Source organism: Colius striatus, chromosome 2 (assembly GCF_028858725.1).
Source record: "Colius striatus isolate bColStr4 chromosome 2, bColStr4.1.hap1, whole genome shotgun sequence".
Lineage (NCBI taxonomy): Eukaryota > Metazoa > Chordata > Aves > Coliiformes > Coliidae > Colius > Colius striatus.
In genome coordinates, this window is record NC_084760.1 from 47,163,620 (window position 1) to 47,177,601 (window position 13,982).

The 13,982-nt window shown below is 54.9% G+C and overlaps 1 protein-coding gene across 1 annotated transcript in view; it reads left to right on the forward strand.

Moving 5' to 3' along the window:
• The window catches only part of HADHA (hydroxyacyl-CoA dehydrogenase trifunctional multienzyme complex subunit alpha), a 30,298-nt gene extending 16,646 nt beyond the window's left edge, over nucleotides 1-13,652 (forward strand). Inside the window, exons 11-20 of the mRNA XM_061990777.1 lie at nucleotides 1,916-2,025; nucleotides 2,310-2,444; nucleotides 3,620-3,791; nucleotides 4,410-4,496; nucleotides 6,820-6,960; nucleotides 8,176-8,244; nucleotides 9,288-9,483; nucleotides 10,065-10,179; nucleotides 11,252-11,397; nucleotides 13,182-13,652. Of these exons, the coding sequence (XP_061846761.1) occupies nucleotides 1,916-2,025; nucleotides 2,310-2,444; nucleotides 3,620-3,791; nucleotides 4,410-4,496; nucleotides 6,820-6,960; nucleotides 8,176-8,244; nucleotides 9,288-9,483; nucleotides 10,065-10,179; nucleotides 11,252-11,397; nucleotides 13,182-13,327 (1,317 nt within the window). The 3' untranslated portion in view covers nucleotides 13,328-13,652. The remainder of the gene's footprint in view (nucleotides 1-1,915; nucleotides 2,026-2,309; nucleotides 2,445-3,619; nucleotides 3,792-4,409; nucleotides 4,497-6,819; nucleotides 6,961-8,175; nucleotides 8,245-9,287; nucleotides 9,484-10,064; nucleotides 10,180-11,251; nucleotides 11,398-13,181) is intronic.
• The last annotated feature ends 330 nt before the right edge of the window (nucleotides 13,653-13,982 follow it).

The following is a 13,982-nucleotide window of genomic DNA, read 5'->3' on the forward strand; positions in this document are numbered from 1 at the left end:
CCCAGGAGACCCACAACATCCCAGCTGATTATCTCTGCCTTTGGAACACCTTGGACATCACTGCCCGTTAACTCCATCCAGTCCCCTCAGAGCTGTCTGTAGCTCAGCAGTCTGTCACATCCCACCACCTTTCCTCACATGCTTAGGGGCTCCTTTCACTCTATTCTGCTGACAAGGCCCTGGTCTGAGATGTAGCTGTCTGCCTCCTGCCTCAGCAGTGGCCTCCCGAGGAAACCCCATCCCTCCTGGTTATGCATTCCACCCACGTTTTGGCTGGCCCTCGGTAAAAGGCTTGGGATACTCTCTTCCTTAAAGAAAAGAATGAATGGGTTTTGATTTTTCTTTTCCTGAGAATAGCAGCGGGATGGAGATCTTCCCAGAACCCTCTAAAGAATAATAAGCATCAGTGTTGTGCCTTTTTTCATGCCTCCCTCTCTCCCCTGGGGTAGGAGACTTGCAGATTCTCTTCCAGGCTTCATGTTTCTGATATTTTAACAAGCCTCTAACTCAGGGCAATGGTGAAGAAGCAGCCTGCCCTAAGCTACATTGCACTGGAAGCTTTCCTTATGCTGTCTGAGCCAAGTCAGCTTAATTTTCTGTTGCCTTACAATGTCTTTTGTCTTCCTACTTTCCTGTTCCGTGCCGAGTGCTGGAAGATTATGCAGGCCTTGCATTTTCTTTCCTGTCTGTAATCCTCCAAAAAATAGCATCAGGCTACTGCTGTCAGTGAGAATTGGCCCATCTAAAGATTTTTCTCAAAGCCCAAGGGCAGGATCATCTCACCAGGAAGCAACTGAGGCAACTGTGCACATGGGGCAGAAAGGGTCCAATGTCAGCAAAATACAGTCCTGCCCCTGGGGAAGTGGAACTGCCTCCTGCATTCATGTTGCAGGACTCTGTAGCCACCGACCGGCTGACGTGGCCGGTTTCACTGTCCTGCCAGTGAACTGCCAGAGAATGCTCTTCCCAAAGCTGTGCTTGGAGGGTGGAAATAAGCTGTGAATCATTCAGTAGGTAGGAAGGAGGCAAGTGTGGAAATACTGTGGCTCTTCTTGCTCCCTGGCAGAACCCCTGACACTGGAGCACTAGAGATACATGCTCTTCCAGATGCTTTAAAGGGACATTGAACAAGCAGTTTCCTCCTTTCTGACAGCCCAGGTGGGAGTTCATGGGGCAAAGTGGGCTGTGCTTAGCCAGAAGTGCCTCTGGGCACCTTGGCTTGTGGCAGCAGGCTCAGGGCAGTGGCCGTCCCCTGTGCTGGGCCCTGGTGAGGCCGCAGCTCGAGTGCTGTGTTCAGTGCTGGGCCCCTCACTGCCAGAGGGACACTGAGGGGCCGCAGCGTGTCCAGAGCCGGGCAGCGGAGCTGGGGAAGGGGGTGGAGGCCCTGGGGAGGTTCAGCCTGGAGAACAGGAGCCTGAGGGGAGACATCATCACTCTATGCAACTCCCTGACAGGAGGCTGCAGTGAGATGAGGGTCAGTCTCTTCTCTCCAGTAATGAATGACAGGACAAGAGGAAATGTCCTCAAGTTGCCCCAGGGGAGGTTTAGGCTGGAGCTGAGGAAGAAGTATTTCCCTGAGAGGGTTGTCAGCCCCTGTCCCAGGCTGCCCAGGGAGCTGGTGGAGTCCCCATCCCTGGAGCTATTGCAAAGCCGTGTAGCTGAGGTGCTGAGGGACATGGGTTAGTGGTGGGCTTGGCACTGTGAGGGGAGGGGTTGGACTCGATCTTCAAGGTCTTTTCCAACCAAAACAATTCCGTGATTCTCTAGCCATGCCTTGTCCCTTGTCTAACAGTTACTAAGCCCATGCAGTTACATGAATGGCTGTGCTATCCCCTCGCTCTGTTTTTGACATGTGCTGGATGTAAGCAGATGTTAAAACACCAAACTCTCTGTTTCCCTCCGCCCTTTCTTCCAGAGCTTTGGCCAACTTGCACTGACTAAGGAGTCCAAGGCACTGATCGGGCTTTACCATGGGCAAGTGCAGTGCAAGAAGAACAAGTTTGGTGCACCACAGCGAGAGGTCAAGTAAGTGGAAGCAGGGAATGCCTGAAGGAACAGTTGGGGAACTCTGCTAATGGGCTCTTTGGAGCAGTTGACCTGGAGTCCAGTGGAGCAGAGCAGAGGGGGTTTTAGCCTCTAGAAAGCTAATCTAATCCTCTGCAACATGGAGATCTCACAAGTGTGACTCTTCCTGAGTGACCTCACTAAAAATAGTGCCGGGTGGACAGGATGTGTGTGAGTCTAAGGGCAGCAATGGAAATGCAACTGTTCCTAGCTTTGAATGTGTCCCCTGGTCCCTCTCTGTGCAGGACCCTGGCAGTGCTGGGAGCAGGGCTTATGGGAGCTGGGATCGCACAGGTTTCAGTGGACAAAGGCCTGAAGACCATTCTGAAGGACACAGCCCAGCAAGGCTTGGACAGAGGCCAGCAGCAGGTTTACAAGGGGTACGTGACTTAAAAGGAATTTGCTTGGGATGGGCTGGGGCCACTGTTAGTCAAAATGCTTCTCTGCTCTCAGGCAGCCAGGAACTCCTGGTACCTCTGTTCCTCTGGAGGCTTATACCATCACATCACAGAATTCCCAAATGTTGGGGGTTGGCAGGGCCCTGCAGAGCTCATCCAGCCCAAGCCCCTGCTCAAGCAGGTTCCCCTCCATCAGGGGGCACAGGAACGAGCCCAGGAGGGTTTGGAAACCTCCCGAGAAGGAGCCTCCACACCCTCCCTGGGCAGCCTGGGCCAGGGCTTCCTCACCTCAACAACAAACAACTTTCTCCTCCTGTGGCAGGGGGGCTTACTGTGTTTCAGCCTATGTCCATTACCACTTGTCCTACACACTGCAGGAAAAAGTGTCACCCCATCCTCTCCACACCCACCCTTTAGGGATTTCTCAGCATTTGTGAGGGCCCCCCTCAGCCTTCTCTTCTCCAGGCTGAACAGCCCCAGGTCCCGCAGCCTTTCCTCCTCACGGAGACATTCCAGTCCCCTCAGCATCTTGATGTAGCCCTACAGTGGCCTCTCTCCAGCAGTTCCCTGTCTCTCTTGAACTGGGGAGCCCACAACTGGACACAGGATTCCAGATGAGGCCTCAACAGGGCAGAGGAGAATGGGAGGAGGACTTACTTCAACCTGATGTTACAAAAGTGTGCTGGGATGTTGCTATAAAATAGGCCCAGTGTGTTCAGCTTTAGCTCCTTAGATAGGTCGATGACCTAACAGGTGATTGCTTTAGCTTTTAGCTTTAGAAGAAGCTTATGGAGCTAGGGAAAAGGGAGTAATCCTGGCTGCCTTGAGCTCTGTGGCAGGACAGGTATTGGGTCAGGCTTGTGAAAAGGATACTTTCTTTCCTTTGTCCTCCTGGCTCAGCAGTAGCTGTGCTCAGCTCTGCCTTGTCCGTTGTCTGTGGTGTCAGCGACCGACCTTCAGACAGGTGCATCACTTGATCTGTGTGTGGCTCTCCCTTTTCCAGGTGTAAAGTGGGGCCAGGAGGCAGTGCCAGTCCTGCTGCATTGGAGATGGTGTTTTAGGTCCTGGGAGGGAAGGGATGCCCCTAATGTCATGTGGCGCCTCTGGCAGCCTGAACTAGCCTGCCCAGGAACTATGAAAGAGCTGTCCTTCCCTAGGCTGAACAGCAAGGTCAAGAAGAAGAGTCTGACATCGTTTGAGAGGGACTCCATTCTCAGCAACCTGTCAAGCCAGCTGGACTACAAGGGTTTTGAGAAGGCAGACATGGTGATCGAGGCTGTATTTGAGGATATCAACATCAAACACAAAGTACTGAAGGAAGTGGAGGCCGTGAGTATCATTTGGGAGCAGTTTGGGTTAGATGTGACCCCTCTATGGTGGAGACTGAGGGTGTCCTGTCCTGTGCGGAAGTTTGGTGCAAATTTCTTCTGTCAGTGTGTGGGGGAGTATCAAGGGCAGGCCTTCCTGTTCACTAAGGACATGCCCTACTCAGCCAGGAGTCAGCCCTCCTTAGCTGAACAGGGCAGTTCTGAAATTGCCTGACTCCTGGGAGCCACTTCAAAACACCTTCTGTCTGCCTGAGCACATGGATATGACAGTAACGTCCTGTGGTATTTCCACAACTTATCAGCCTTTACTTAGTACCTGTATCTTGCTTCCACTGCTCTTTTTTGTTGAAGAGCATGCTTGGGAAAATAGGTGTTGTGGTGAGGGAGCTGTTCTCTGCAGCTTTCTGAAGTCCCTCTAATGTGGTTGCAGTGGTCTGGGAGAAATGTGGGATGAATATTGCAAACCTGGGGAGAGTTCGGGGGAAGTCAGATCTGCCCTGATGGGGAAAATGGGTTTTGTCTTGTTCATGTTAGGGTTACCAGGTGCCGGTCCTGTTCTCTCAGGGCTCTCGGGTTGACTCTGGAGCCTGTGCCTTTATTCTGTCTCCTCCTGCCACAGGTGATCCCTGCTCACTGCATCTTCGCCAGTAACACATCAGCCCTCCCAATCAGCCAAATTGCTGCTGTTAGCAAGAGGCCCGAGAAGGTGAGTACCCAGTGCCACGTGCTTGCTGCCAGTCTGTGCCTAGCTACCCATCACTGGCAAACTGTTTTTGCTGTAGGTGAGGGCTGGAATCTCCTGCTTCCTTCTTAGAATGAGAAACAACTCATCCTGTGCACCCAGTGCAAGCTTTCAACAAAGAGCTTGTGGTCCTTGGATGGGTAGATATGGGGTGGAAGTGGTGTTGGCGAGGCAGGGAGCGCAGTGGGGAGGTGCGGGCACTTCAGAGAATGTTCATACATGCAGCAGGGTAGAGAAGCTGTGGAAGAATCCAAGCTGAGAGAATTCCTGAAAGACTTAAGTCATTTTGATAAACTGACTAGACATAGGAGTGACTTGCTTCTCAAGGAGAAGGCACTAACCTGACAGCAAAAAGGGAAAAGTTGGTGGCTAGAAGCTGAACTTGAAGGTGCTAGAACTGAAGTCTTGGTCAGCCATGGCATCAGCTCCTAAGGAGCTGGTGGGGTTTACTTTCTGGCTCCATATGAGCCACATAAGTAGGATGCTGAGAGCAACACAGCAGCTTGTGACAGAAGTTTGGAGCAGAGGACTTCAGGGTGGCTGCAGCTCGAGTGCTGTGTTCAGTGTTGGGCCCCTCACTGCCAGAGGGACGCTGAGGGGCCGCAGCGTGTCCAGAGCCGGGCAGCGGAGCTGGGGAAGGGGCTGGAGCACAAGTGTGCTGGGGAGGGGCTGAGGGCCCTAGGAGTGCTCAGCCTGGACAAGAGGATCCTGAGGAGAGATAAAAGCACTCTGCAACTCCCTGACAGGAGGTTGTGGCCAGGAGTGGTCAGTTTCTGCTTCCAAGCTACAAGTGACAGGACACGAGGAAACAGCCTCAAGTTACCCCAGGGGAGGTTTAGATTGGAGCTGAGGAAGAGGTTTTTTCCCTGAGAGGGTTGTCAGCCCCTGTCCCAGGCTGCCCAGGGAGCTGGTGGAGTCCCCATCCCTGGAGCTATTGCAAAGCTGAGTAGCTGAGGTGCTGAGGGACATGAGTTAGTGGTGGGCTTGGCAGGGTGAGGTCAGTGAATGGACTCGATCTTCAAGGTCTTTTCCAATTGAAAGGATGTGATTATTTATCCCTTCCCTTGAAACGTAACCAGCACATAAAGGGACTACATCCTCACCCTTATAGGCCAGGTAAGCACTGCTGAGCAGGAGCAGCCAGTGTGAGTCTGGCAGATGTGGCCCAGGCTCTGCTGGGACCTGCAGCCTTCGGCGAGAAGCAGCCCAAGGCCCTGTGTGCCATTGCAAGGTCTGAGGTAGCAGGAAGGGTTTGTGTGGGGAGGTGAGGTCACCTGAGGAGGGTCACCTGCCCTCCATCAGCCTCGGCCTGGTTTGCTGTCAGACATGAGGGACGCACACTGAGTCTTATTTGTTCAGACTGGCAATAACATCCTCTTGTATGGGGAAACTAATAGGAAATTGGTTAACTAATTACTGTGTTTTCTGTAATTAGTTTTGCAGCCTGAAGCTGCAAGGTGCCTGTGCCTTACACAGGTCTTGGTGCCAAGTGTAGCTTCCAGGAGGCATGAAGGTGATAGGCTGATTACATGGTTGTGCCTCAGCACAGAGGCACAGAGCTGAATGGTCTGCACTTAAATGCTGTGCCCAGAGGAAGGCTGAGCTCACCTCTGTAATTAGGCTCTGGAAACCTGTCTGCATATGCCTAGATGTACCTTGTCACCAAAACAGATCAGCAAGATCTGGACAGGCTGAGAGTGGGGCAGAGAGGAACCTCCTGAGGTTCAGCAAGGGCAAGTGCAGAGTCCTGCACCTGGGGAGGAACAAGCCTCTGCACCAGGACAGGCTGGGGGTGACCTGCTGGAGAGCAGCTCTGCAGAGAGGGACCTGGGAGTGCTGGTGGGCAGCAAATAAACATGAGCAGCAATGTGTATTCTCATGTGCAAGAGGGCCAGTGGCACCCTGGGAGGCATGAAGAGAGTGTGGGCAGCAGGTGGAGGGAGGTTCTCCCCGCCCTCTCCTCTGCCCTGCTGAGGCCTCACCTGGAGTCCTGTATGGCTTCTGCTCAGATAGTCCCTGCAGTGCCTGCAGTTCACCTGAGCACCGAGAGCAGCACTGCTGGTCCTGTAAGCATTATACCCAAATCCTCACTGAGGCAAGAGCTGTGGGGCCTTTGCCACATCCTCAGGAAAGCCAAGGATAGAAATGGAGCTGGAGAGCTGCCCTGTTGAAGAGGGACACAGTGGGGTCTGTGGCTGAGTTGATGGTACTCTGTGGTGGTGGGATCACCCTGGGAGCCACAATCTGTCTTTCCCCTGCCTGAGCCTGAGCTCTTCCTTCTGCCTAGGTGATCGGGATGCACTACTTCTCCCCCGTTGACAGAATGCAGCTGCTGGAAATCATCACCACAGACAAAACGTCCCAGGACACAGCTGCTTCTGCCGTGGCTGTCGGCCTCAAGCAGGGCAAGGTCGTCATCGTGGTGAAGGTGAGGGAACTCTGCCCAAAATAGGAGCTGGGGTAAGAGAAGAGCAGGCTTGTGTGCTGAGGGGAGGCTGGAACATGGCTGTAGATACACCGGCATTAATTGCTCATGCTGAGAAGTTAAAAATGGAGGTTAGAAGGTGGCAGGTGCCCAAAAGATCCCTCAGGTGTCCTTCGGAGCAGGCAGAAGGCACAGGAATAGCCTGATGGGCCAGCACGAGGAGCTGGCAGGCCTACCTCACACAGCTTCCAGGAGCCTGAAGGCTGCAGTGGCATCTGAGATGGAGTCTGGACAGGACTCAAGAGTCATAGACTCCACCTCTTTTTCCTGACGAGCTGCAGGGACATAAGAGTCAATGAGCAGCATTAAATCCTCTTTCTGGATTTAAACCTTGTGTGAGAGGGGGTGGAAATGACACATGTAAGTGTAGGGCAAGAGCTGTAGCAAGCAGAGGGAGAAGACTGAGCACAGCACAGAGAGACAGCAGTTGAGAACAAACTCATGTGGTCTTTAGGAGGATGCAGCAGAGCCTCTGAAGAGCCCTGAGCTTGGAGTGCTTTGTTAGGCTGCTGTTGGACACACACCCCTCCCAGTAGAGCTGGGCTCATGATCCCTGGTTAAAAAGCTTCAGTGATGCTGCCTCAGCTGTGGGAGTGGCTGAGGGCAGTTTGGGGAGTGTATTTTTATGTTGATCTTTTCACCAAGGGATGAGGTTGCCAACAGTGTTGAGTGAGTCTCTGGGAAAACTGGCTTGTCAAAGTGCCCCAAGCACCTCAACAGGGCAGTGGAAGTCCAGTGCTGCCTCTCCAACCCTCATCTCCACCTCCCTGAATGGCAGTTTGCAGCTCATCACTCTGTGAGCAGTATCAGTGGGGAAAGGTCTCATTTCTACCTGTTTCATTTGCCCGTTTATTCTGTTCCCTCCTCAGCCCATTGGGCTCAGTGAAGTGAGGGCGTTTCTGCAGCCTGCTGGAGACCTCCAGGCCCCATTTTCAATAAAAACACTCTGCTCTCAGCTTCCAGGGAGTAAGTTAATGGAAATCTCCACACACTGCTGAGTCCTACAGGGGGGAAAAAGAATACTCTTATCAGTCACTAACATGCTGTTAGAAATGGAATTCAGCGTGTCTGCCCTGCATGTGGCTCTTGTGCTGCTGAGAGAGGATGAGTTCCTGCAGCTCCTTCTCACCTACTTTCCTCCTCTCTCCTCATCTCCAGGATGGGCCTGGCTTCTACACCACCAGGTGCCTGGGGCCAATGCTGGCAGAAGTGGTCCGAGTTCTCCAGGTGTGTATCCCATTGGCTACTGAGCACCCACCAGATAAGCACGTGAACTGTACTGCTCCTGGGCCAGCGGTGTGTCCTTGGGGGCAAGGAGGTCAGTGGCATTCTGAGGGGCATTAAGAAAAGTGTGGGCAGCAGGTTGAGGGAGATTCTCTTCCACCTCTCCTCTGCCCTGATGAGGCCTCATCTGGAGTCCTGTGTGCAGTTCTGGACTCCCCAGCTCAAGAGAGACAGGGAACTGCTGGAGAGAGGCCAGTGCAGGGCTACCAAGATGCTGAGGGGACTGGAATATCTTCCTTATGAGGAAAGGCTGCAGGACCTGGGACTGTTCAGCCTGGGGAAGAGAAGGATGAGAGGAGCCCTTATCATAGAATGATAGGGGTTAGAAGGGACCTCTAATCAATGCTGAGAAATCCCAAAAGGGTGGGTGTGGAGAGGATGGGACCAGTGTTTGTTGTGTGGTGGCCAGTACCAGGACAAGGGGTAACAGGCACAAGCTGGAACCCAGCAAGTGCCACTGGCACAGGAGGAGAAACTTGTTTGGTGCTGAGGTGAGGGAGCCCTGGCCAGGCTGCCCAGGGAGGGTGTGGAGGCTCCTTCCTGGGAGGTTTCCAAACCCACCTGTACACGTTCGTGTGCCCCCTGATGGAGGGGAACCTGCTTGAGCAGGGGCTTGGGGTGGATGAGCTCTGCAGGGCCCTGCCAACAACCATCGTTCTGGGATTCTGCGATTCTTCCTTGCCCCAAGTCAGGCTGATCCCAGCCCCAGCCTTAAGGGAGGTGGGTAACTAGCCCTGGTGGTTGTGCTTGTTCCCAGACTGCTCCTGGCTGAGCTGTGAGTTGATGAGACTTGGCATGGGCCATGATGAGGCTCTTTCCTCCCCCAGCAGAGGGTCAGGAGTGTTGCAAGCATGGCTGTACTGCTCCTGTCTGTAGCCAAACAGTTATTGGGGCTGGTCACAGTCCGTGACCCAAGATGAGTAAGAGCTTTCAGCCCTGGAGGTGGTTTTCCAGGACCCTCACTGCTTCCTCTTCTGTTCCTGCAGGAGGGCATTGACCCAAAGAAGATAGATGCCATCTCGACGGCCTTTGGCTTTCCAGTGGGTGCTGCCACACTGATCGACGAGGTGGGGGTGGATGTGGCCACTCACGTGGCAGAGGACCTGGGCAAAGCCTTTGGAGAGCGCTTTGGAGGAGGCAGCATCGAGGTCTTCAAGCTTATGGTTCAAAAAGGCTTCTTAGGTGAGATGCCAGGCTGTGGGAGTCCAAGGTGTTTCCCCTTTGTTCAAGGAAAAAGGATTAGCATCCATCAGCCTCTTCTGCCTCGGATGAAAGCGGTGGGAATGGGGCAGGAATCCCACCCAGCTGCACCAGACCTTCCTGGGCAGGAACAGCAGGAGCAGGCAAAGCTGCTGCCCAGAACAGAGGCAGCAGGCAGTATGTCCTGAACCTCTCTCTGTGCCCTTGGCACAAGTGCTCTGGGATGTGGGGAGCAGCAACTGAGAGCTGGAAATAAACATCCCTATGGGCCTGATCGAGGGGAACCTGCTGTAGCAGGGGGTTGGGCTGGATGAGCTCTGCAAGGTCCTGCCAACCCTCACCATTGGGTGATTCTATGAAGGCATTAGGGCCTGGCACAGTGGCAACAACATGCCAAGGAGCCAGCTGGACATGGACTCCCCTCCTTGGTGTGGCAACAGAAGTACAGAGGAGCTGCCTGTGCTGGGAGGATTTGCTGGAGCCAACAGGACCCACAAGGAGACAAATGTGTCAGGAGCAAAGGGACATGTGACAGGATGTGACTGTTTCTCTTTATACCACAGGTCGCAAGGCAGGGAAGGGCTTCTACATTTACCAGGAGGGGGTGAAGAACAGGAGCTTGAATTCTGGCATGGATGAGATCTTGGCACGATTCAAAATGCCAGCCAACCCTGAAGTGTAAGTAACCATGTGGGCTTGAGTGCCCACCCTCAGCAGCAGTGCTGGAGGAAATCACCACACAGAGTCACTGCAGTTCCCAGCTAGCATGCAGGTGGTGGCTACTGGCTCTGGAGAGCCTGTGCTGGCAGAAGTGGAACGTCCTCAAATGTATCAGTGCTTGTGTGTGCCAAAAGATGCCCTGGGGACAAACAACCCCCTGCACCAGGACAGGCTGGGGATGACCTTCTGGAGAGCAGCTCTGCAGAGAGGGACCTGGGAGTGCTGGTGGGCAGCAAATGAACATGAGCAGCAATGTGCCCTCGTGGGCAAGAAGGCCAATGGCATCCTGGGGGGCATAAAGAGATTGTGGGCAGCAAGTTAAGGAAGGTTCTCCCTGCCCTCTCCTCTGCCCTGATGAGGCCTCGTCTGGAGTCCTGTGCCCCTTTCTGGGCTCCCCAGCTCAAGAGAGACAGGGAACTGCTGGAGAGAGGCCAGTGCAGGGCTGCCAAGATGCTGAGGGGACTGGAGCATCTGAGTGAGGAGAAAAGGCTGCGGGACCTGGGGCTGTTCAGCCTGGACAACAGAAGGCTGAGGGGGGACCTCATCAATGCTTATATAGTACCTAAAGAGTGGGTGTGGAGAAGATGGGGTCAGTGTTTGTTGTGTGGTGGCCAGTGCCAGGACAAGGGGTCACGGGCACAAGCTGGAACTCAGCAAGTGCCAGTGGCACAGGAGGAGAAACTTGTTTGGTGTTGAGGTGAGGGAGCCCTGGCCCAGGCTGCCCAAGGAGGGTGTGGAGGCTCCTTCTTGGGAGGTTTCCAAACCCACCTGGACACATTTCTTTGCCCTCTGATGGAGGGGAACCTGCTTGAGCAGGGGCTTGTGCTAGATGAGCTCTGCAGGGCCCTGCCAACCCCTACCATTCTGGGATTCCTTTCCATTCCTACATGGCTACTTCAGGACACATCACAGAATGTAATCCTTACCCTCATGCAGCTCAGGAGTCTCCAGTGGGAAGCCATCTTCTCTCCAGCCTGTGCTGGTTTCTCTTGCTGTTCCCTGCACAGCCCTGACAGTCCTTTCCTTGCAGCTGCACTGAAGAGGACATCCAGATGCGCTTGGTGACGAGGTTTGTGAATGAGGCAGCCATGTGCCTGCAGGAGGGAATCCTCAGCAACCCCGTGGAGGGAGATATCGGCGCTGTCTTTGGCCTGGGCTTCCCGCCGTGCCTGGGAGGTGAGTGGCTTGGGCCTGGGCTGGGGTCAGGCTTTGGAGCACGGCCCGAAACCTTCAGTAGGCTTGCCCATTGGGCTGTAGCCAGCAGAACTGAATCAGGTGTGAAGGACAGATTTGAGTTGCAGTCTGAAAGCCAATCTCTTGCCCAGGTGGACAGAGAGGCATTTGGGAAACCTGCCTCATGCTGCTCACGGAGCTGGGAAGTGGTACCTGAGGACCCACCGTTGCCCTGTGCTCTCTTGTAGCACAGACCAAAGCCGAGCTGGTCACCCCAGCAATTGTGCATGGCAAGCTTCAAGTCAAGTGCATGGGCAAAGTTCTTCTGGAGCCATCTGCAGCCTGGCTGGATGGCCTAGGCAGTGGATAGAGCATAAGCCAAGGTTTGGGTCACCACTGAAGGACAGTGAGGGCTCTGGGGCAGGAAGTAGTGCTCCAGTCACATAACTTCTGCATTCTCATACAGATGAGCTTGGTGCCTCAGCCCCTCCTAACCAACCTGTCTGCCTCTACTTGACACAGGGGAGCAGGCAGGGAGTAGGCCCTAGAATCACAGAATCATTTTGGTTGGAAAAGGCCTTTAAGCTCATCAAGTCCACCCCCTCTCCTCACAGTGCCAAGCCCACCACTAACCCACGTCCCTCAGCACCTCAGCTACACGGCTTTGCAATAGCTCCAGGGATGGGGACTCCACCAGCTCCCTGGGCAGCCTGGGACAGGGGCTGACAACCCTCTCAGGGAAAAAGTTCTTCCTCAGCTCCAATCTAAACCTCCCCTGGGGCAACTTCAGGCTGTTTCCTCTTGTCCTATCATTACTGGAGCGAAGAGACCTCCACTTCACTACAACCCTCTGCCCCAGCCTGGAGCGTTGCCTGGGGTTGCTGTGGCACAGGGGCAGAACCCAGCCCTTGGCCTTGTTAAACCTCATCCTATTGCCCTCGGCCCATCGCTCCAGCCTGGCCAGCGCCCTCTGAGGAGCCTTCCTGCTGTCACACATATCTACACTCCCACACAGCTTCGTGTCATCTGCAAACTGACTGAGGGTGCCCTCAATCCCTCAGCCAGATGTTAAACAGAACATGCCCCAGCACTGAGCCCTGGGAAACACCACTGTTGACTGGTTGCTCTTCTGAGAAGCCACAGGTCTCTTTTGGGCAAGGACCTCCCCCTCTCCTCTGCCCTGGTGAGGCCTCATCTGGAGGCCCGTGTCCAGTTCTGGGCTCCCCAGCTCCAGACGGACAGGGAACTGCTGGAGAGAGGCCAGCCCAGGGCTACCAAGGTGCTGAGGGGACTGGAATATCTCTGTGAGGAGGAAAGGCTGCAGCACCTGGGGCTGTTCAGCCTGGAGAAGGCTTAGGGGAGTTCTCTTCAACACTTACAAGTACCTAAGGGTGGATGTCAGGAGGACGGGGCCAACGTTTGGTCTGTTACACTCAGTGCCAGGACAAGGGGTAACAGGCACAAGCTGGAACCCAGCAAGTGCCGCTGGCACAAGAGGAGAAACTTGTTTGGTGTTGAGGTGAGGGAGCCCTGGCCCAGGCTGCCCAGGGAGGGTGTGGAGGCTCCTTCTCGGGAGGTTTCCAAACCCGCCTGGACACTTTCCTGTGCCCCCTGATGGAGGGGAATCTGCTTGAGCAGGGGCTTGGGCTGGATGAGGCCTGCAGGGCCCTGCCAACCCCCACCATCCTGACATTCTGTGGGGCAGCTCAGCCCAGTGTAGCTCCCTCATCTCTGCAGCGCCCCCAGTGCTCTGGGTTCCTCCTCACCCTCCTCTCCTGTCCCTGCAGGTCCTTTCAGATATGCAGACTCCTATGGGGCCCAGCAGCTGGTGGCAAAGCTCCGCAAGTACGAGGCCGTGTATGGCAGCCAGTTCACCCCGTGCCAGCTGCTGCTGGACCACGCCAACAGCCCCGGCAAGAAATTCCACCACTGAGCCCACCCTGGGGCTGCCACTCTCCAGCAACGCCTCATTCTCTGTAGGTTCATCTGCAGAGCACCCGGGGGGAGGCAGATGGGGCAGGAAGGAAGGGGGCGACAGTGGCCTTGGGGCTTGTAGTCATTCAAGTGCCTTATCAGCTCCTGGGTGCTGGGCACTTCCGTCCCTGGCCCCGCTAGGTCTGATAATTCCTTCCTGGGAGAGAGGATGTCTCTGTGCTGTGTCCCGGGAGCTCTGGCCATGCAAGGGAGCCTGGCCCTAGGCCTTGCTCTCCTCTCACCGTCCACCTCAATAAACCCCTCTGTCCTGGGTTTGGACTTCACTCCTGCTTCTCCTCCCGTGTCCCGGGGCAGCAGCAGCCCCTCTCCCTGAGGAAGGGAAATAAAGCATTGGGGCAAGCCTGTGGGTCTGTGTCCTCCTGGGGGACCTGCAGTGGGGATGCTGGCAGTGCCCAGGGACGGGAAGGGCAGAACAAAGCCGGGCTCTGTCACCTCTGCCGTCCATCAGGGGCTGCCAGGAGCCTCCAGCTCCTTTGTCTGCCCGCCCCCCTCCCCCCAGCTTCTCCTGGCAGATGGACCCGCCTGTAATTGCAAATCGAGCAGCCAAAGGCCAGAAGGGTTCCCCGTGGGGAGAGCTCAGTTTAAACTAAAAG